The sequence below is a fragment of the Hemicordylus capensis genome, chromosome 2, assembly GCF_027244095.1.
Source record: "Hemicordylus capensis ecotype Gifberg chromosome 2, rHemCap1.1.pri, whole genome shotgun sequence".
Taxonomy (NCBI): Eukaryota; Metazoa; Chordata; class Lepidosauria; order Squamata; family Cordylidae; genus Hemicordylus; species Hemicordylus capensis.
The window spans coordinates 398,354,294-398,375,501 of NC_069658.1; the positions used below are offsets into that span (position 1 = coordinate 398,354,294).

At 42.9% G+C, this 21,208-nt stretch overlaps 1 protein-coding gene across 7 annotated transcripts in view; it reads right to left on the minus strand.

Moving 5' to 3' along the window:
- SLC16A3 (solute carrier family 16 member 3) overlaps window positions 1-21,208 on the minus strand; it is a 51,489-nt gene that overhangs the window by 27,840 nt on the left and 2,441 nt on the right. For 2 of the 7 annotated variants that reach the window (XR_008318064.1, XM_053304138.1), the window contains exons 1-2: window positions 12,023-12,313; window positions 1,321-1,563 (exon numbers count right to left, since the gene is read on the minus strand). Coding sequence is in view for 6 of the 7 variants with exons in the window: in XM_053304138.1 (XP_053160113.1) it covers window positions 1,321-1,543 (223 nt within the window). In the remaining variant the exon portion in view is untranslated. Of the gene's footprint in view, window positions 1-1,320; window positions 1,564-11,553; window positions 11,576-12,018; window positions 12,331-12,831; window positions 12,912-21,208 lie in introns of those variants that run through there. The other 5 variants (XM_053304141.1, XM_053304140.1, XM_053304142.1 and 2 more) reach the window with 5 other exon arrangements.

Genomic DNA, 21,208 nt, shown 5'->3' on the forward strand with positions numbered 1-21,208 from the left:
AATGTCCCTGAGGGTTCCACAACCCTCAGGGACATATTTTCAGGAAGCACAGGCAGCTGTAGAGGGAAGAAGGGATCACCAAAAATCACCCCAAAGAAACATTCCTCATGTGCAACGTTAGTTTGGATGTAGGCCAATGATGATTCGGTTACACATAGTTAGGTTTAGTTAAGTAGAGTATAGGTACTACAGAACTGTACCAAAAACTTCACAAAAAGGTGGGCTTTGAAGGATTTGAAGGCAGGGGAGAAGAAAGGATGCATCAGACAGGCATTCTTAGAGGCCGTTCTAAGCAATGGAGAAAAGGCACCGTTGTTTAAAACAGGGATTCTCAATCTTGGGCCCCCAGATGTTATTGGACTACATCTCCACAATGGCAATCCTTTTAAAGGCAGGGAGAGCTGCTCCCAGACATGCTGTGGATGTGGCACTGGCCAGATTTTGCTTGCAAATGGGAGGAGGGCATTTGCAAGCAAAACCACGTCCCCTGCATCTGAGGTCAGATGCAGAGGGCAGGGGCGTGGCTAGGGCACAAGGCACAGCCCCTGAGCATAGCGGCCGGGGTTCTTTGAACCCATTCACATTATGGTGGCTCTGCCCCTGGCTCCTACCCAAAAGACAGTTCAGTTTTTGAAATGATCAGATCAATCCTTTTCATTCAAGGCAGTAAAACTAATCAGTTAAAATATAAACATAGGATCAGGAGTTATTTCAGTATTTTGGGGTTATTACATTGACACAGGGTACAGTGGCTGGCATACTGTGGTGTTATGCACACAGTGGAACTTAATGGCTGCACGGTTGTGCTAGTGCAAAAATTGTACTTGCAAATATATAATGGCCACATTGCTATGCAACTCAAGACACACACATTTTGTGCTTGCACAACTGTACAAACATTATGTTCCACCACATGTATAACATGTGATGGAACAGTGGCAAGGTGGCTCACATGAACATTCTGACACCAGGCCTCTGTTTAAAAGGTTCTGTGTGAAGCCATTAACATTAACAGAGGGTATAATTCTTTTAAATTTTCTAAATACCAAGAAGACAATGTTGAGTGACCTGAAGCTCCAGATTCTATTAAGAAAATAAAGAGAAGTTGTGTTTGGAATTACACTGACAACCATTTTGGCAGTTTTTATATTCTCACAGAATCTGGAGCTTCACATTATTTGGGTTCTTCATAGAGAATTTTAGACCCTCCATTAACTACATCAAGTCGATTTTAACGTAATGCCATCTAGATTTATGCTAGTATGAAAAGCTTCTTTGATTTATTTACTTCTACTATTTTAAAAAATAGAAACTACTTACCTGTTCCATAAAGCATAGCCAACAGAATAGAGGAGATCCATGCTGTGTCACTATATCCAATGTGAAATTCCCGGATAAGTTCCTTAAAGAAGACGCTCATGGCCTTTGGGAAGGCATAGGAAAATCCAGTGATGACAAAGCACCCAAAGAGAACGGCCCAGCCCCAGCCGCCATCTGGGGCTTTGACTCCAGACGGGCCATCATCCATCGCCACACCTCCCATGATGAGACTTTATACGTTTCCTAAGACATAGGGGGGGGGGAGTGTTACATTGTCCATGTGTACCAGGAGAAATAATAAATTAAATTGTATACGCAATGAAGAACTGTTGTATAGCAGCCTCAAAAGAAGCAAAGTAACCCAGGGAAACAAAACTAGCCCTTTTTATAATAGGGTGTTCTCTTACATAAAGGTTGTCGAGACCTGCCCTACTTCCAGATTATTTGCCATAGTGCTTGGAGAGTAGAAAGAAAGTGGGAGATCAGAAGGGATCCTTTTAAGTGAAACAAACAAAGGTGTCTCCAAAGACAATAATTCAAATGGGATGCATTTTATGTGCCAAATGTTCATTCTCCTTTCTCTTATCCAGAGCTTCTGCTTTTGCAACGATACAAAATGTGTGTGCACAAAGCAGTGAATGAAATAACATGGAAAATGAGAGGAGGTATTTAGTAATTTGGTTTTGTTTTCAAACACATTTATTGACTGATATTTCTCTGTTAGATCACGTGATCCAAAAGGGTTCAAATCTGCTGTTTAGCGAATAACAAAACCAGAGGAAAGCCCTCACATACTGGCAATAAAAAAACAAAGGCAGTAAATACAGTTATCAGATGTCTATCTCTAAGAAGTTCCTCTTTTTCACAAGACAATAACAAACATTGGGATTGCCACGCATTATTTGCTTTTTGCTTGGCTTCTGTGATAAAGTATTCTGTAAGACCTGTGCAGCTATGAAGTCAGAAATGGAGCCAACTTGCTGTCTAGACAGCAGAGGGCTGAACATGATCATTCAGTCCTTTCCGTGACATTTAGGTCCATCAGTCTGCGGCATGGATGAAACAATTTCACATTCAGGCTCCAGAAATAAACCTGGCAGAACCTACCAGAGGAGATCTATTGCATGGAGCTGCACTTTCAGAAGGAAAAGATCCAAATGCCTTTCCTTCATCATCTCTTGATGTCAGCTAGAAGATTCGGTTACAATAAATACACAGGCTGCCTGAACCACATAAGGATAGCACATGAAACAAGCACACAAGCTTCAGCAGTGTGTAAAGGACAAGATCCAATGAATAGTGCCACCAGTTCCATACACTCAAAGGAGGTTTTGGCCTTATGTTTCTCAAGCAGCTGCCCCTCCTCCCCCATGCCACCTTACAAACTATTTCTGAATTGGAGAGACTTTCAGAAGCAGCTCATAATATCACATGGGTGTCTGCTGTTTAAAGGGGGTGGAGAGCCAAAGCTCTCACTGGGCATGCCTAAAAGTACTTATTTAGATCTCAGCTAACCTTTCTCCACAAAAGTGAACAGATTCTTTAGATGTCCACATTTTGGTCTGTGCTGGGAGTAAAGTTATTGCATGAAATGATTATTCAAAATAAGCTTTTTTTCCGGGGGGGGGGGGAGGAATCATACTGCTGCTTATCATTAAACATTGATGTGTTTAACAGTCCATCTGGCTACTTGAGCATTTTGCAGATGGATATTTGACTGACATGAACATGAATTGTGTTGAGTTGCAGAGGGATGAACCTTAGATAACCTTTACTGTAAATTCACCAGAAGCGGCTCTGGGAATACATGTTAGAGAAGCTGGAAATGACATTGAGATGTGCCGGTGCCGGAAAAGGTGATTTATTATAAGTTGGGTAAGAAGATAAAGGATATGGGGAAAGACAAACATTTTATTCTTGTTAGTAACACTAATGATTGTAATAAGCTATTCTTAGTTACAAGAAGCAGAACAATGGTGCAAATAAGTGAATCAATGTCTAAACCCATCATCTGAGCTCCTGCTTTTGTTAAGAGATGCTGTTTCAAACCGTAAGAGCTCTGAGGTGTATAAAGAGCACGGTTCTCACAGAAAGAAACCACGGACTTTCTCACATGTACAGCATGCCTAGCAATCAAATTACCTGGCAACTAATCATCGTATGGCTCATGGGTTTCAGCTCTGAAAGCCAGCATTACACAACACTCTGTGTTCAAAACTTGTACAACGAGTGTACAGTGTGGACAGGTACAGATCTGTACGTGGTATCTTACTGGGTTTAATGTGTGTATGCAAGTGCAGGGGATAATCATTTTGCTATTTCCCATGGATATATTTTCAAGAAATAGCAGATGCATATTGATATTACCTCCAGATAGCTTTACTGAAGATAAACAAAAGCCCTCACTACCCATAAGATATACAGTCTTGTTGCAAGAGACCTTCATGCCCTCTACTCCTCTTTCTCTAAACCAGGCATTGTACTGGAGGAAAGAAGCCATCCGTGGTCCCCATAGAAACATGCAGTTATCCATGCATACATTTACATGCAGCCAGCTGTTCATTTCAGGCCTAAAGTCATTCTTCTCCCAGTAAGTCAGGCAGAAGCCAAACAACCAGAACGGTTTATTGTGCAAATATAGCATATGCAAAACATTTGATATTCGTCACCACTTAGGTCATTGTTTGGTAGCAGAGTTTTGTCCCCCAACCGTTTTCTGTTTCCAAAATATGGTCTTCTGTCTGCGCTAACAGTGAAACATGGTACCAAGCTGACTAATCTAGGTAGAGGGTTACCCTCAACAAGACACTGCACATATTGTCATCTTAACTTCTGTCTCCATGATGCCGATGAAAAGAGAGCCTCTTACTTCCAAGACCCTCTAGCCAGCTTTCTCTGGAGTCTGGCTCTGTCTGATCCGTAGCAATGCTGCAAGGTGACTATCTCCACAGAAAGGCAGCTACAGACCTGTTTTTGGTCACTATTTGGTCACTATTACACATTGTGTCCTTGCTTTCCTCTTCAGGTACACAGTAGCACCATATTATAGAGGGAGACGAGCTGATCTTGTGCTAGGAAGCATGAACTGTCCCCTTTGCTAAGCAGGGTCTACCCTGGTTTGCATTTGAATGGGAATCTACATGTGTAAGCATATTCCCCTTAGGGGATGGGGCTGCTCTGGAAAGAGCATCATGCAGAAGGTTCCAAGTTCCCTCCCTGGCATGTCCAGACAGAGCTGAGAGAGACTCCTTCCTGTAACCTTGGAGGAGCACTGACAGTCTGTGTAGTGTAGGGAAGCTGGCGGTGGCCTGTGTGCGGCCGCCACTGCAGCCCCCTAATCCCACCCCCCCATGTCTGTCATCAGACGCAGGGGCCCGGCTAGTCACGCTCCCGTGTCTGATGCCAGGAGCAAATGGTGCTACGCGGCCCCGTTTGGAAGGGAGAGTGGCCTGCGCTGCGTTGGGCAGCATGGGCTGGAGCGAGCCATGCCAATGCAGTGTGGGCCTATCTGTCTCCTAAACCGGGCCACACAGCCCCATTTGAGAGAGAGATCGATCAGCCCCACTGTGTTGGCAGCGAAACCTCTAAGGCAGGGAGAGTCACTCTGGCTGCGCTGCCAACGCAGCACGGGCCAATTTCAGCTCCAAATGGGGCCACGCAGCCCCATATGGGACCGAAATAACACCCCCGCATCTGATAACAGACACGGGGAGCTCATCTGGGGCCGTACTCACAGCCCGATTGGTGGTGGACCAGGTTATTTGAACCCATTCACCCAATGGTGGCTGCACCCCTGTAGACAATACTGAGCTAGATGGACCAATGGTCTGACTCAGTAGAAGACAACTTCCTATTTTCCAGTAGTTGGCCACTGGTGGGTGAGTGGCCAGACTTTCAAAATAGAAGAAAACATAGCACCTCCTACCATTGGGGAGGTTAAGGGCAATGGGTGTTTTTTGAGTGTGTGACAGACTGGGTGGAGGGTTAATGTAGATTTTCCTGGGATTTACCCTCAGTAGAGTTACTCTGATCTCATTTTAGGTGCACACAGCTCCTACAAGGTAGGCTGCCACCAATTAAAGACTGATCTAGAGTCACTGACCAGACTCAGTCATGGCTTCAGCATCCCTAGAACTGTCCGGCTTGGGACATATTGGCACTTTGCAACCAGAGTCCTCAGAACCCAGCTCTAGACAAACAGTATATTATCCTAAAACCAAAGCATTCATGTGACCTTTACAAGGCACATGAGTAAGTTTTACAGTAACCATTTAGGACTTTTAAAAACCAGACTGAAGCCCACTTCTAAGTATATAAAATTAATTTAAAAAATAAGCATTGCACATAGAATATGGAATGGAGAAGAATGGAGGAAATGGGAATAAAGAAATAAACAAAGGAGTTGCAAATAAAATACAAAAACTTTAACTGAGTTCTTCCTTAGTTCAATTGTTAGGTAGGTCCCTGGCTGAAAGAGCATTAATCTCTATAGCATCTCCATTTCTGGACACTACTAGCAAATGGGAAATTCCCACCTGGAAACTCGTGACAAAATGGCTAGGCCCGTGGCCACTATATTTATTGTAATTAAAGACGGGGGAGAAGACTTTCCTACTCTTCCAGGGAGACAGCTCTTGAATCCAATGAGAAGTGTTGGTGTATTTCTGATGTAATGCCAGACTGGGATGAAGCGAGGGTTAAGGTTTTCCCTCCAAATTTGATGTCCCTCCTGTTTAACGGGTATTAACTTACATGACTAGAACCAGTTTCCTATTGTGAAAAAATTAAGGCTGTATCCTAATAGTTGAGTGCAAGAGGCAAAGATTACACTAATTCAATAACAAGAGAGGAATGTCCCCCACTCAGAGCATTTAGGGCGGAGTGGAAGTGTTAGACTTGAACTAAGATTATCTGCACGTGCGCAGAGGCCTGAAATCAGCCCAAACTGTCTCATTTGGGAGGAAGGCGGGTCCAGGGGAGGAGCTTCTTCGCAGCTGTCTCTCAATCTGAGTCTGCCTGCCAGCACGCTCACCCACCTACCACGACCTCACCTGGGCTGTCAGAGCACAGAGCTCTCACCCACCATCCCCACTGTGCCATCGCTGCACAGCGGCTTTAAAAATAAAAGTTAAAAAACAGGAGAAATGGAGTCCTGAAAGGGACGAGGATTTCTCCCCAGGAAATAGGGACATCTTGCACAATGCAGGACAGTTGGCAACCCTACTTTTGCTTGGTTACCCATCTTCTACTTTAAGATTTCCCCATTCTTCAAGTGCTTCTTTGCTCCCTCTTGCATCCTGTTTCCTCTCAAATTCTACCTTTTAAAATCAGAATTTTTTCTTCCTTCTCATACAATCAGTTCATTCCTCCTATCTCTTTGTCATCTTTAAACACATTTTCTCCTCTTCCCTCCTGATTAGTGAAACACTGAATGTCCTCTATGGTCATGAGTGTGGGGTGAAATCTTTTCCCTCAACTCTTGTGTCAGTACACTGTGGCTGTCCACTCCTGCTCACCTTCACCTCTAAATCACACTAATATTACACTGATCTTTCCTTCACTTTGTTATACTAAGGCACGTGCATGAGGAAATAAACGAAACTGTTTGATTTATTTAAACACATTAAATGAAAATAAATTTTAGGCTTGCATCTCTATCTTAATGGGGAAAAACTGATGTCATTTCTCAGTTCAGGGTTTCCTGTTCCTTTTTTTTTTTAAATTAATTTTTATTAATTTTTAACAATAATCATAACATCCATAATAAACACAATTGGACTTCCCGCGCACCTCTTTTTGTGAAATAAAAACTTTAAAGTTTACCTTATAATATTAATTAAAAAAACACAAATTTAAAGCTTAAAGAAAAAAGAAAAAACCATTAGTCTACCCAACCTGCATTTCAAACTTCAAATCCAGCTGTAAGGTCCATATTAGGAAAATAATTCTTTAAGTACAACAAAAAAGGTTTCCAATCTTCCCTGAAACGTTCTAAGCTTTGATCTTTTATCAGTGTTGTAAGTTTTGCCATCTCTGCATATTCCAAAGTTTTTATCAGCCTATCTTCTTTTGAAGGCAATTCATTAGTCTTCCATTTCTGTGCATATGTTATTCTAGCCGCCATAGAAGCATACAGGAAAAAAGTTAAGTTATTTGTAGAAATTTCTCCTTGTGTTATTCCTAGCAGGAAGGATTCTGGCTTCTTAGGAAATGTCACTTTAAATATTTTCTTTAATTCATTATATATCATGTCCCAATAGGCCTTGGCCTTCCCACAAGTCCACCACATGTGAAAAAAAGTACCTTCAGAATCCCCACACTTCCAACATTTGTTTGAAACATTTTTATACATTAATAGCACTTAGCAATAGCACTTACATTTATATACCGCTCTATAGCCGGAGCTCTCTAAGCAGTTTACAATGATTTAGCATTGCCAGTTTTTTTGGTGTCAAATACCATCTGTACATCATTTTATAATAATTTTCCTTCAAAGTATAACAAGCAGTGAATTTTAAATCATTCTTCCATAACTTTTCCCAGGCTGCCATTTCTATAAGGGTTTCCTGTTCCTAAGAGAGTTTAATTCCTGGAAACACTTTTAAAGAGCAACTACATATAAGGCTTGACTTAATCCAAAACTAAAACAATTCTGTGTCTCCTTGTATTTGCTACCCATCCAGATACCATCATCTCAGGACATTCCTTGCCATTGCCAGAATTTTATTTTATTTTTAATTACTTCTCTCCAGACCTTTTTAATTGTGTAAATTAAAACACAGAAAGAGGGAATTGCAACAAAGAACAGACATTTCAACGTGTATATATATATATGCCAGCTTCAGTATTCTATATCTTACTGTTTAAAATCCACACTTATATCCAAGACTTTCCCCCAATCTAATTAAACACCTGGGTAATACATAACAAATGGGGGAGGAGAAAGGAGGAAAAAGTTGATGGCTCACAGCTATGCCGCAAATCCCGCCCCCCCGTCGGCGTCGGTTTTTCAAGCAGTCCATCGGGTGGCAGTATACCTCCCTGCCGCCCCGTTGCCCTCCTTTTCCGGATATGACCAGAAGTTGCTGATGCACCTGCACGCACTGGCACCCAAAGGCACGCCAGCAACTTCTGGTCATATCCAGAAAAGGAGGGCAATGGGGCAGCAGGGAGATACGCTGTCGCTGCTGCCCCAATGGGCTGCTTAAAAAACCAGCCGGCAAGGGAAAAGCGGTGGGAGGGGTAAGTGCACCCTCCCCCCACTCTTAAAGGGAGACCCCCACCACCTTCGAACTGGCAGAACTGTCGGTTCCATGCACATCCCTAACCCCAAGATCACCTAAAGAGCTTCATAGCTGAATAGGGACATAAATCCCTCTCCCGGGCAGTGTTTGCTCTAACAGGGATTCCCAGACGTTGTTGATTACAACTCCCAGAATCCCCAGCTGCAATGGCTTTTCCTTGGGGATTATGGGAGTTGTAGTCAATAACATCTGGGAATCCCTGTTAGAGAGAATACTGCTCTCTGGTCAAGTTCAACATTCAGGCTACTCACCACTGACAATCCATCATATTTTATGGAGCTGTGATTTTTTTTATTTATCATATTTATATATCACCTGATCTCTTTCTCTTTCTAGGCAGTGTACAACAATTAAAACACTTTCACAGAATAAAAACATTAAAAATAATACAAAGAACAATTAAAACAATTTCAGAGAGTAAAACAATTAAACAGTTTAAAATTAATTTAAATTAAAAGCCTGATAAAACTGGCTTTTCCCCCTTAAGGGTCTTTTTAAAAGCAAGCAGAGATGGAGAAGCTCTTATTTTGACAAACAGTACATTCCAAAGCCCTGGGGCAGCCACAGAGAAGGCCTGGCCTCGAGTTGCCACCAGAGGAGCTGAGCTGGAGTAACTATAACCAGACCTCCCCACATGATCTTAAGTAGCGGCGGGGTTCATAAAAAAGAAAACCCTGGACCTAAGTCATTAATGGCTTTTTAGGCAATGACCAGCACTTTGTATTTCACTTGGAAACATATCAGCAGCCAGTGCAATTCTTTCAAAATCAGTGTTATATGGTCCCTTTGTGTTGTCCCAGAGACCAACCTGGATGCCACATTCTGTACCAGTTGTAGTTTCAGAACTATGTACAAAGGAGGCAGTAGACAAGCCTGGCGGTTACTAACACACGTATCACTGTTTTAAGGTCATTTACCTCCAGAAATGGGTGTAGATGACATATCAGCTGAAGCTGATAAAAAGTGCTCCTGGCCACTGCCTCAACCAGAGAAACCAGAGAGATTTGGATCCAGGAGCACTCCCAAGCTATGTACTGATCCTCCAGTGGGAGTGTAACTCCATCAAGAGCAGGAAGATCTAAACCACCTCTCAGGTCTTGACCCCACAATCAGTACCTCTGTCTTATTTGGATTCAATTTCAGTTTGTTTATGTATTTGATTTATATACCGCCCTTCCAAAATGGCTCAGAGCAGTTTACAACAAAATAAAAACAATTAAAACCAGTTAACAATTAAAATCAAAACTATAAAAACAGAATAAAACCAATTAAACATTCAAACAGCGAAAAACCCTGGAAAACCAAGGCAACCATTTAAAACAATGTAAAACAGTTTACAACAGTTTAAAAACCCTGGAAGGCCAGGCCAAACAGACAGGTTTTAAGGGCTCTCCTGAAAGACAGTAATGAACTCAAATTACCTTATCCTTCATTCAGCCCATTGCCGCTACCAGGCAGGCATTAGCACCAAATCTGCTGATGATCTCTCCCTGTGGTTTCATGTAGATGTTAAAGAGCATTGGAGACAGTATGGAGCCTTCTGGAACTCCATACAGCAACTATGGCTTTGCAGAGCAGCAGTCTCCAGATGGCACCATTTGGAATCTACCAGAGAGGTAGGAATGGAACCACTGTAAAACAGTGCCACCTAATCCCACCTCCCTCAGGCAACCCAGAAGGATACCATGTCAATGGTATCAAATGCCAAAAGGATCAGCAGTGTCACACTCCCTCTATCAATACCTAATTGGAGATCACCCACCAGGCCAACTAAGGCAGGATTAAGACTTAGCCAGCTCAAAAGCCAGTTTGAAATGGGTCTAGAGATAACCAGTTACTAGACACAATTACACATACATATGAAAGCAAGCAAGGTTCTATAATTTATGTACCGTAAGCAGCATACCTGCCACCAGCATAACAGATATATTAAACAGTAGGAAGAATAGGACTACTTTTAGCAGAAAACCCAGGCAAGCCATATTTCTGATCTGCTGGACAGAAGAATTATAAGTGACAGTGGTGGGCTGATACAGAGCTAGAGAGACCAGATTAAGAAAAAGAGCATCGGCTATGGTTGGAGGATGTTTACGTGGTTCTCATTACAATAATCTTTTTGACATCTTTTCATTTTTTAAAAAAAATTATTTGTAGAGCGTCCCAAACTAACGTCTCTGAGTGGTTTACAACAACCATAAAACAAATTATGTAAAGCAAAGCTGAAAAGGCAGGAGTGCGGTGGCCGCAAGCGCTGGGGTGGGTGGGGCTACAACGCGGAAGCTGCTTCCGCCTCTCCCCTCCCCCCCCCGGGGGGGTGCCTTCCCAGACTTCGTGACAGACAGCTACAGAGAACAAAGATGGGTCCCCAGGTCAGCATTTACGAGGGGGAAGTGGGCCAAAGCTCGTCTTGGGGCCGCCTCTGACGGCACAGGAGGCGGCAGCACTGTCTGGGAAGCCTTTTCTCCCACCCTCGGGAAAGCCCCCGCACGCCTCCGAGCCCCGGCCGCAACCACGCGGGTAGCCGACGCACAGAGGAGAGCCTTTCTGCAGGCAGACGTGAAGGACGTGACAGAGAGACGGGCGGGGTCGGAGGTGGCGCTAGCGTGAGCGATACACGCGCCTCACCTCGCGGGCGAGTCAGTTACCGTAATACTCAGAGGCGGCGCGCCTAAACAACTCCCTCCCCTCTCTGCGCCTGCACGGAACGTGTGAAAAGGGACCGTTTCTGTGATGCGTTTCTCTTTGCAACTCGTTTACTACTGTGTACAACAGATCGCATCTCTTCTCTTGGAGGAATCCGAAAGTAGGCTGCTAGCCTAGGTCTCTCTCAACGGAAGACTCGCTCCAGATCTGATGGCAACAGCAACGAAATAAACACACATTCTCCCCTTAAGCCGATTTTAGTATTATTCTCTAGCTAGAGCAATACCTGGTCCAGAGTAAGCAGCAGACACGCACACGGAAGCAGCGTATGGCCAGATATAGCAGGATGGAGTTTTAAAAGCCACCCTGATTTACTGGGGGGGGGAGGGGCCGCGAGGGGCGGTTAAAGTCTGGTCCTCAGCTAAGCCGTTAGTTGGAGTTGGACAGGGATAGGGGAAAAAGGAGCCAGAAAAAATAGGATATTCCTTCAGTCATCCGTGGAGATGCTCAAATCTATCCAAGCGAACTTAAAAATAAAAAAATAAAAAATCAGGAACAAAATAATCAGACCCTGAAAATTTGTACGATACACGCTTGCAGTCAGACCCATGCGTTATCTAATTTGCGACTCGAGAACAATAACGTCACACCTAAATTTAAATACTATATAACTGCTCCAGTTGGGTAAGTATGGGGAGATAGGTCCTAATTTAATTCATGTCCTTACATAAACATGAAAAACTGAACTCACTCACTGCAATTATCTGGACTCTCTTAAGGAAAATAACTTCACAGAGGGCGCTGCTGAAGAGAGAAACTTCCACCAAAGTCCCTCCACGTTGGTAGAATAGGATGATTGCCCTGGATCAGATTTACTGAATACAAACACCTCCGTTTTGGGCAAGAGACAACCGTCCCTGTCCATTCCATACGACACAAAGAACGAGCCCCAAACTGCCAAGTCGGGTGTGTCTTAGTTTTCAAACGCTGATCTGGCAACCGCGTTTCTCGCTGGCAATATCCAGCCCTGCTGCCTCGTTGCTCCTCGTTGTTACAACTAAAGGTCGGACCAGTTATTACTTTAAGAATAAAACATTTGTGCCAACAAAGACCTGTCCTACTGGAATTAGAGAAAGAGACACCACAAAACCCCTGAAAACGAGTTAATGATTCCTTTGAAGGACATTTTCACATCCATGTTTTGCATTGCATTTGTATAGAAACCAAATAAATAAATAAATAAATAATTTTCCTTACTGTTATTTGAATGTAAAACCCACACCTGCTAGACTGTACATTTAGTTTTAAAATGTGCTTACCCCCCTTTCCATCCCATTTTAATAATACTCACATCCCAGCCTAAATGCCACTTTTACTTTACACACAAACATGACACACACACACCTCTGACATTTTCTAGATGTAAACATGATCATAGACAGATTACAGCTAGCAAAATGATCACCTGGATTAATCCAGCCAAGCAGATCCTATTACTCCAAATCATCACCTACTACCACATGTCCACACACACACAACACATTAATATTTATGGTAACCTTACCTATTTCAACAGAAAAAAGAGCAGCCCCAAAAGTGTGCTTCTGCTTCCTAAGCTATTTTAGAAACCAAGGAAGTAACAATGAGGGAAGATAGGCATTTACTGTACTTCATGTGTTGATGCAGTTCTGTGGGAGTTTCTGTGGGTGTGTTTGATGCTGGCTACCTATTCAACCCATAAAGCACATAAACCAGCACAGACCCACTGTTTTCAAGAATGTACGTGCAAGTACATCAGTATAAGTAGCTTGTGGTTCACACTCTGTGTATGTTAAAAACAAAAAAGCTATGACACAAGCACATGTCTTAAGCGAAGGTGTTTAGGAAACTGAAACTTTGTTCATTTACTTCTCACCCTTGTTCATTTACTTCCTGCCTGTGCAGTACAGTATACGGAAGTAAAGGTTACAGTCCTATTAATTTTTAATTTAAAAGAGACAGAGAAAGCATTCTCATTATTGCTTATGATTCAGATTCAAAGATGTTGCTGCACAAGTAGATTCCTTGCAAGTGGGGGCAGGTTTTCAGCCATTCCTCCTTTGTGTTATAGCCTCCCATGCCACTTGCCATTATTTTCCAGAGGTTCCTTCCTCCTCCCCACCAACCCTCAAGAGCAGATCTGAGTGGGGTGCACGGGATTATGGTTGGGAGGTAGGAAACTCCCAGTCAGCAAACAGAACTGACCTGACCTGGTTGGTTTCCCATTAGATAAGGTGAGGCTAGATGAGGCAAGATTCATCTGGAGGACCTCAAAGAGTTCTGAGGGACCACGGTGACCCAACAGAGGCCAGCTACAACTGAACCCTTTTTATATCTCTTGACCCTGACTACTTCCCTCAGGCTCCATCCTTTTCCTGCAGTGTGGATTCTTAAAATAGCAGTCCCCAGACTTGGAGCTAAGCATTCTGTTGTCCCTCTGTCATCTCTCACCTGATGTGTTACCTGTGTTGGCTAGTGGGCACTGAAGAGGGGAAGTTCCTGATACGTGTGGACATGACCCTTCAAGTGAATCCAGCTCAAGTGGGACCATCTCTGAGGAAGTGTGTTTGGGTCTTGAGGGTTGTCTGGCTTATCCTCACCATTGGGGCCTGAGGCCGGCATTCCAGCAGCTGGTGTTCATATTGAGGATTTGCCTGGCTCTTCTCCCTTGGGATCTGAGTCCTGGCTATCACTTGAGACCATGGTATGACAAGAACTATGTTCCATTTATGGAGCAGAAGTTAGGATCCAAGCAATTATATGCATTACAGCAATACCACTTGTGATCAGGACCTTGGCCTACTTGGTAATACACTGAAACGATAGGTAAGCAATATGTCTGTTCTAAAGAAGGTGCTTTAGAAATAGAAAATGCAAGACAGGACATATTCTAAGCTTCCTTTTAATCTGGTTTTGCTCACAGACTAAAGTTGAGAACTGTAAGTGCTATACAGTACTGAGAGATGTGTTTGCCCAAGCTTACGCTGGAAGGCTACGATAGAAACCAGCAGGTGGTTTTTTATCACAGCACTAACCAGCTACTCTCACCCTTGTTCATTTTCTCTATTGGTCATGGGCAGAATAGGTGGTATAAAAATGTAGCAAACAAATAAATAATAAATAAACTGTAGCAACAGATAGTGCTTATTGAATTAATTCATACGGGGTGGCTTGAGAGCCGTTCTACACATTATACATACAGAATGAGGTAGTAGAATTCTGGATTGTACCACTTCAGATACCAGGTGGGTGCTGCCTGCTTTTTAAAAAATGTGTGCGGATGGGGGGGGGGGGGAGAGAGAGAGAGAGAGAGAGAGAGAGAAATATCCAGTAGTGGCCGGTGCGGGTGCCTCCAAGGTGGTGGCGAGAGGCACCTTTACACATAAATCAGAAGGTGCTTACCTCCACTCCAGCAGCACCTGTAAGCTGCTCCAAGCTGAAGCACACGGCCCAGCACTCCCTGCAGCAGGGGATTGTCTCCGCCACTCACTTGGCTTCCTCAGAGCCAATCCCCTGCCAGTGGCCAGGTGAGTAGCGGAGCCGATCCCCCACTGCAGGAAGTGCTGGGTGGTGCACTGCTGCTCTGAGCAGCTTGCAGGTGCTGCCAGAGAGTGGAGGTAAGCACCTTCTAATTTATACATAAAGGTGCCTCTCGTTGTGTCCCCCCCTCCAGGCCCTGCTGGTAGCATCAACACTAGCCACTACTGCATATATCTCCTAGACCCTGAATATATGAAGCCAGCACATCAGGAAGAAAAGTTTGACACAGACTTTTCACTAAGGTCCTAATATACTACATGGAAGATAATTCAAATATACCACCCCTTCTCTACCTAGAGTCTGAAGTTATAAAGTCCAAAATTCTATCACTCTAGTCTACCATCTCAATCTGTTTGTGTAGAATGGCTCTTTCTCTTGTCTTCAAGAATGCAGGTTAGCAATAGCAATAGCAATAGCACTTACATTTATATACCACTCTATAGCCGGAGCTCTCTAAGCGGTTTACAATGATTTAGCATATTGCCCCCCAACATTCTGGGTACTCATTTTACCGACCTCAGAAGGATGGAAGGCTGAGTCAACCTTGAGCCCCTGGTCAGGATCAAACTTGCAACCTTCTGGTTACAGGGCAGCAGTTTTACCACTGCGCCACCAGGGGCTCACCACTGCGCCTCAGGTTCTAAGGATATAATTAGAAGGGCAGTTTGGGAGAACCCAAATCTTAAAACTAAATACAGTTTCTCATTGATAGGGCTTTCCCGTAGAATTTTATAAAATATTTGCAAATTATTTTCTAATTATTTTGACTAACTTGTTTAAATGCATCTTCCTGTTTCTTGGATACATACAGCAAGTAAAAACTCTTCTGATTCATATCATTCAACATCTCATGTTTTAAATAAAGATTTCCACCACCCCATTTGCTAAAAGATTAAGCACAATAGTAGCTCAATACATCATGGTCAAATTTGGTTTATAACATGGGGCCTGCTTCAGATAAAAGAAAAAGAATATAATCAGTATATGTGGTTTAAAGAAGTAAGAGATGGTTTTTATGTGCCTTAGTGCTGAAAAGGCTTTAGATTGAGTAGGAAGTCAATTTTTATTTACTTAGCACTTCAGAATATGCAATTAATTTGGAATTTCAAAACTCTATTAAAACCACATGTAGAAAACAATTGACTATCATGTCAATTCATCTACAGCGGGACTGCTCAACTTCAGCCCTCCAGCTATTTTTGGACTACAGTTCCCATAATCCCCAACCACACAGTGGCCAACAGTTAGGGATTATGGGAGTTGTAGGCCAGCATCTGCAAGAGGGCCAAAGTTGAGCAGCCCTGATCAACAGAATTCAGAAGCAATACATCTGCAGCAAATAACTGAAAAGTTTCTGCATTGTTACTCACATATGAAAAACCTTTTCCAATCCTAATGACATTCTATGAAAGAGGAGGGGGAATAGAGGCCTGGTTCACACAGTCATTCAAATCTAGGCTTAATGTAGGTTACCAACACTAGTGTGGCTGTGTGAACCCACACCAGGATGGTAATCTCAGATTCATCTTGAGCTATAAGCTACATTGACATGGGTTCACACAACCACACTAATGCTGATAGCCCACATTAAACCTAGATACAAATGACTGTATGAACCAGGCCAGAGTCTTACAATCTTTATAATTCAATATATTACGATCTTGTAGGGATGAAAAAAAAATTTGCAAGAATGGGATAAAATAAATAAAATTAAACAAAAAAAAACCTCTAGTTGTGTCATTAACATCAGTTTTTTAATATAAGTAAAAATGCTGAAAATATATTTTTAAAAATTTATACACAGCTTCAAGATGTGTCACCTTGTGGAAACAGCTTGTGTTAACAGAAGATAGCAAACAAAATGGGAGATGATCAGTCTCAGTAATTTCAATATTTTCAGTTAAGAAAGTTAGGGCGGGTTCACACAAAATGTGGCAAGTAATGCTGTTGCGAACCTTTGGTTCCCCATGAGCATCTGCTCCTGGTGAGAACTACTACTTTCATCCCAGTTGCATCACCAAACCCAGAAATGTTGTCTTATCTTGCAGCACTTCCCTTCAGCAACCCAGTGTCTGTAACCAACTTCAAAGCTAGGTTACAGATGTCAGGTTGTGGGAGGTGCTGCAGAATAAGCCAGAATTTCCGGGTTCAGATAACACAACTGTCACAGAATGAGTGGGTTACACCAGGAGCGCAAGCTCGATGGGTATACAGTTAGAATTAGAATTACAATATGTACAAATCATCTGTACAAACCTGCCGTAATGTGTAAAATGTAATATTTTAATGATCTGAAAAGTTAATATTAAAAGCCCTGCATATAAATAGCTTGTCAGGGAGAAACCTAGGCAAGCATTCTTCTTCCTGAAATGATCATTTTGCTCATATGAGACTGCTGCTGCTGTTGTTTTAATATGAAAAATTATTCAACCATTCAGTATCCCACCAACAGCCTAAAATGGTACACCCAGCACCAGGTATATAATTTGAAACTGCTGAAGCATTGCCTTCACTTCTCCCCACCCAAGACCATCTTTCGGGTCAATTGTGTAAAGGGGAACCACCTCACATGCATGTTATTGCATTGCATACAAAAACAGACAAATATAACAGTAACAATCAGCATCCTTAAGACATGGCTTGCATTCTGCAGGAGTGCTGACTGTTAATATGATGCACACATTTCATCACACATCTATTGATCTAATTTCTATATCGCCTGATATGTACATTTCGAGGTGGTGTACTTTTCAATATGCGAAAGTCGCTTAGCCCGAGCAAACATGGGGCAACTATTACTCAAGGTCAGTATAACAAGTGAATGCAAGGTGTATTCAGAGATGGAAGCTGCCTGAGCAGACGCTGAGTTAAGGAGATAGCCTATTTCTCAAGAGAATAGTAAAACTCCCTTTTTGATATCATTTCTAATTGTCTTCACAGGAACTCGGAAAAGGCGGAGCACTCCCACCCCACTATCGCTGCACTAATGGCCTGGCATGGACCAGAGGGAAAAGTCAATGGTATCAAAGGAATTATTATCTCCCCACCTGGAAGATCTTCCTGGTGTGCCAGATAACCTTTGAGCTTGCTCATTCACTTCAGCCCATACAATTTGTTCAATTTTTTTTTTTACTTTATTGTTCATCAAGATCACACCTACCAGTGATCAAATCAAGCAATATGAATTCTTTTTTCAACCATGGATGTCAGCCCCAATAGCAAGGAGGTGTGACCCTTATGATTTTGCCTATTTCTAGCCCAAATGCCAACAAACATTGTGCTTTGGCTTTAGCTATACCATCAGCTACAGCTTTTGCTCCAACCTTGATTCCAGCTTGGATTCCAGCCTCCTGTTTGGGCCTGTCTCCAGACCCAAACCATGCACTACACTTGGCTGCCAAAGAATTGGCTCCAAAGAATTGGACCCTAGAGACCCAGCCACCTCCAGACTTTGCTTGGAATCAGATGCCATCCTGGTTTCCTGGCTAGTGAGTGGCATGTTTATCTCTTCTTTTCCCTGCCTTCACACCTTGACCCTACGAGGAGATCAACCAAAGCACATTACCCTACAATTACTAATTGCCTATCTTCCTTAATCTCCTCGTCCCCTTTTCTTTTCTCTTTAATTCTAAAGCTGCTCTTCAGGCCCTTTCTCAGGCCAGCCCTGAGCTGATTCTGTAAAAGCCAAAATACCTCTTCGTGAGATTCCAAATTTGCATCATTAGTTAATTTTATTGCCTTCTTGCCTGCTTAATCTATTTTTCTCTTCCTGTACCCCTATCCCCTAAATAAATCTTCTTGTACCATATCTCTTTCTCTCTCATCATTTCCAGACCAAAACTTTGTACAAATTTATTCTGCAACAGACTATTCATTATAGTCTTACTAATTCCCCCACAGAAGCCCAAAAGTAATCTCAGGGTGTTCCACCAATGCTCCGGAACAGTTCTCTTAACAGTTGTCCTAGTTTCTGAGAATCCCAGAATGCATCGCGCACGGAGTGCAGTGCACTGGGGGATTCCTCCAGGGGACGGGCACTCTAGATGCCCATCTCTGTGTCAGCGCGAACTGACACATAATCCCAGAGCTGAGGTTAAGGGCATGTTTGCACCCTTAACCTTGCCTTTGAGCCAGACTATGGCACTGGGTTTAGCGCCACAGCGCTGCCAGGATCCATGAGGATCCCGCTTAAGCTTGGGCTTGGCTGCCCATGAGAACAACCCCAACTTGTTCTGTCAACCCACTCAGTTTCCCTCTCTCCTCTCGACATCCACAGCATATCCTCAGGCTTTTACATTTCAATAGCCATGTAAGATGTGTCGCCGCCACCACCGCCGCCGCCACCCCCCTCATTATCCTCATATTGCAGATGAAGGACTGAGAGGGGGTGGCTTATCTAAGGAGACCCAGTAACTTTATGGCTGACTTAAAATAATAAATATTTTCTAATCCACCAAGACACCTGGAATATAAAGAATAGTGGTTGTGTATCAGGGAAGGCAGGTAATCAGGTTCTGGACAGCACCACCAAAATCACCACTGCTGTCTTAACTTTTCAGACCCTAAATAAGGGGCTTGAATGTGCAATGCAAAGGGCTTTCACAAGCCACTGCCAAAGTCTCCCTAACTCTTCCTCCAAAAGCCCATCGACAATTATTGCCATTTCTGTCTTCCTGGAGAAAAGTGGGAGATTATTAATCAGAACAAACTTCTAAAGACACAATTCAAGAAGAGTCATTGACTCTTGACTATCGATGAACAACCATTCCATACATGTGTGTTAGAGCCAGGTTGCACATTATGCTAAGCATGCCATTGGCCCCTGTATGCTTGGTTTATTCCACTTTAAGTAGCAGTCACAAAGTGGAGGGATCAGAAACATGGCCTAGGAGGAGAGGGGAGTTGTAACCCCTGGTCCTTGGCATTGTCCCAATCCAGCCTGTGGCTGTTATTTGCCTCGGCAAGAAGCTACAACTGGTGCCAATAATGTGTTTGACATGGCACAGTTTGGCCTTTATATCACAACATAATATTGTGCTGTTGCCTAACTGCCAGGCCCACCACCTCAGATTCAGCCTGGAACTGACAGTCAGGCTGTCTCCTATTTTCTGACTACATGAATAATTGACTGCAGGCTTTTCTGTTCCCATGGAGGGAGGGAGGGAGATTGCCTGTCAAAGGCTACTAGGAGTGAGTGCCCAGTTCTGCTGCAGATGCACCAGATTCAATAGAATGCAATGCCTTCTTTTGCTAGTTTTGCTTTGTTGGTGTATTGATTTAAAGCCTTCCAGAAGTTGTAACGGCTATATATTTCATGATATAAAAAATGAACTCATGCTTTTAGCTCTAGAGATTAAAGAGTCAATCCGTCCCTGATGCTGTGATCTGGTAATAAGCAAGTCATTTAATAGTTTAAATGGAAGGCTCTGCTGCCTGCTACACACATCCATGCAGATGAGTAACTGGTAGGCATGCAGTGATCACTCTGAACTGGAGGGTGCTGCAAATGAAGCTCAGGTTACTCACGTGCACAAATATTTGCCTGATCCGAAATCAAGTCATGGGAAGAACTGAATGCCCCGCAAGAAGATCTGTTGAGTGAGGGTGTCATTTTACAGTCACTTCACAGAGCAGAGCTGCACTTTAGACTGTGTCCCAAGCTATGCCAAAGTACATCTTGAGAATTTACCCTTCAGCAGGAGCAGTCTGTGTCAAGGAAGGTGAGGAGTCACACTCCTAGCATCCCAAACCTGGTGTGTCCTAGACATGAGATCCTTCTGTATGCCATCAAAGCAAGAGCAGTCTATTCCAGCATCACCCTCGTAACCAATTAATCCACACGTTTACAATTTTTGGGTTTTTTTTTGTTGTTCTCCTTCATTTCTATTTTTATTTATTGTTATTATAGATAATTAACAGTCTTAATAATAAACAACTACCTCAAAAATATGTTAATTCATAGGCTCTCCATAAGATTTTCAAATGGCTTCTTTGCAATTCCACAGTAATTACACCACACACTTATTTGCATGGAACCCCTATGGAACTCAATGAGATGTCCAAGTAAACATACACAGGAGGACGAGGCGGCTGCAATCTAATTAGTTGTAATATAGAGCTAAAAAGCAATCTAATATCAGCTATACTCACTGAAGAAGAAGAAAAGCATCAACACAGATGTCAGACTGAATGTTCCTTAATAAGCAAGCATCAGTGCTACAGCTCGAGACAAAATAAGATGAAAATCCAAAGAAGAGACAGACAGCCTTTAAACATTAATACTTGCTTAGATTCTTTTTTAAAGACCAGTGCACGGAAGAAACAAAATAAGAATTAAGAAATTAACTTCAGTTCATGGTTGA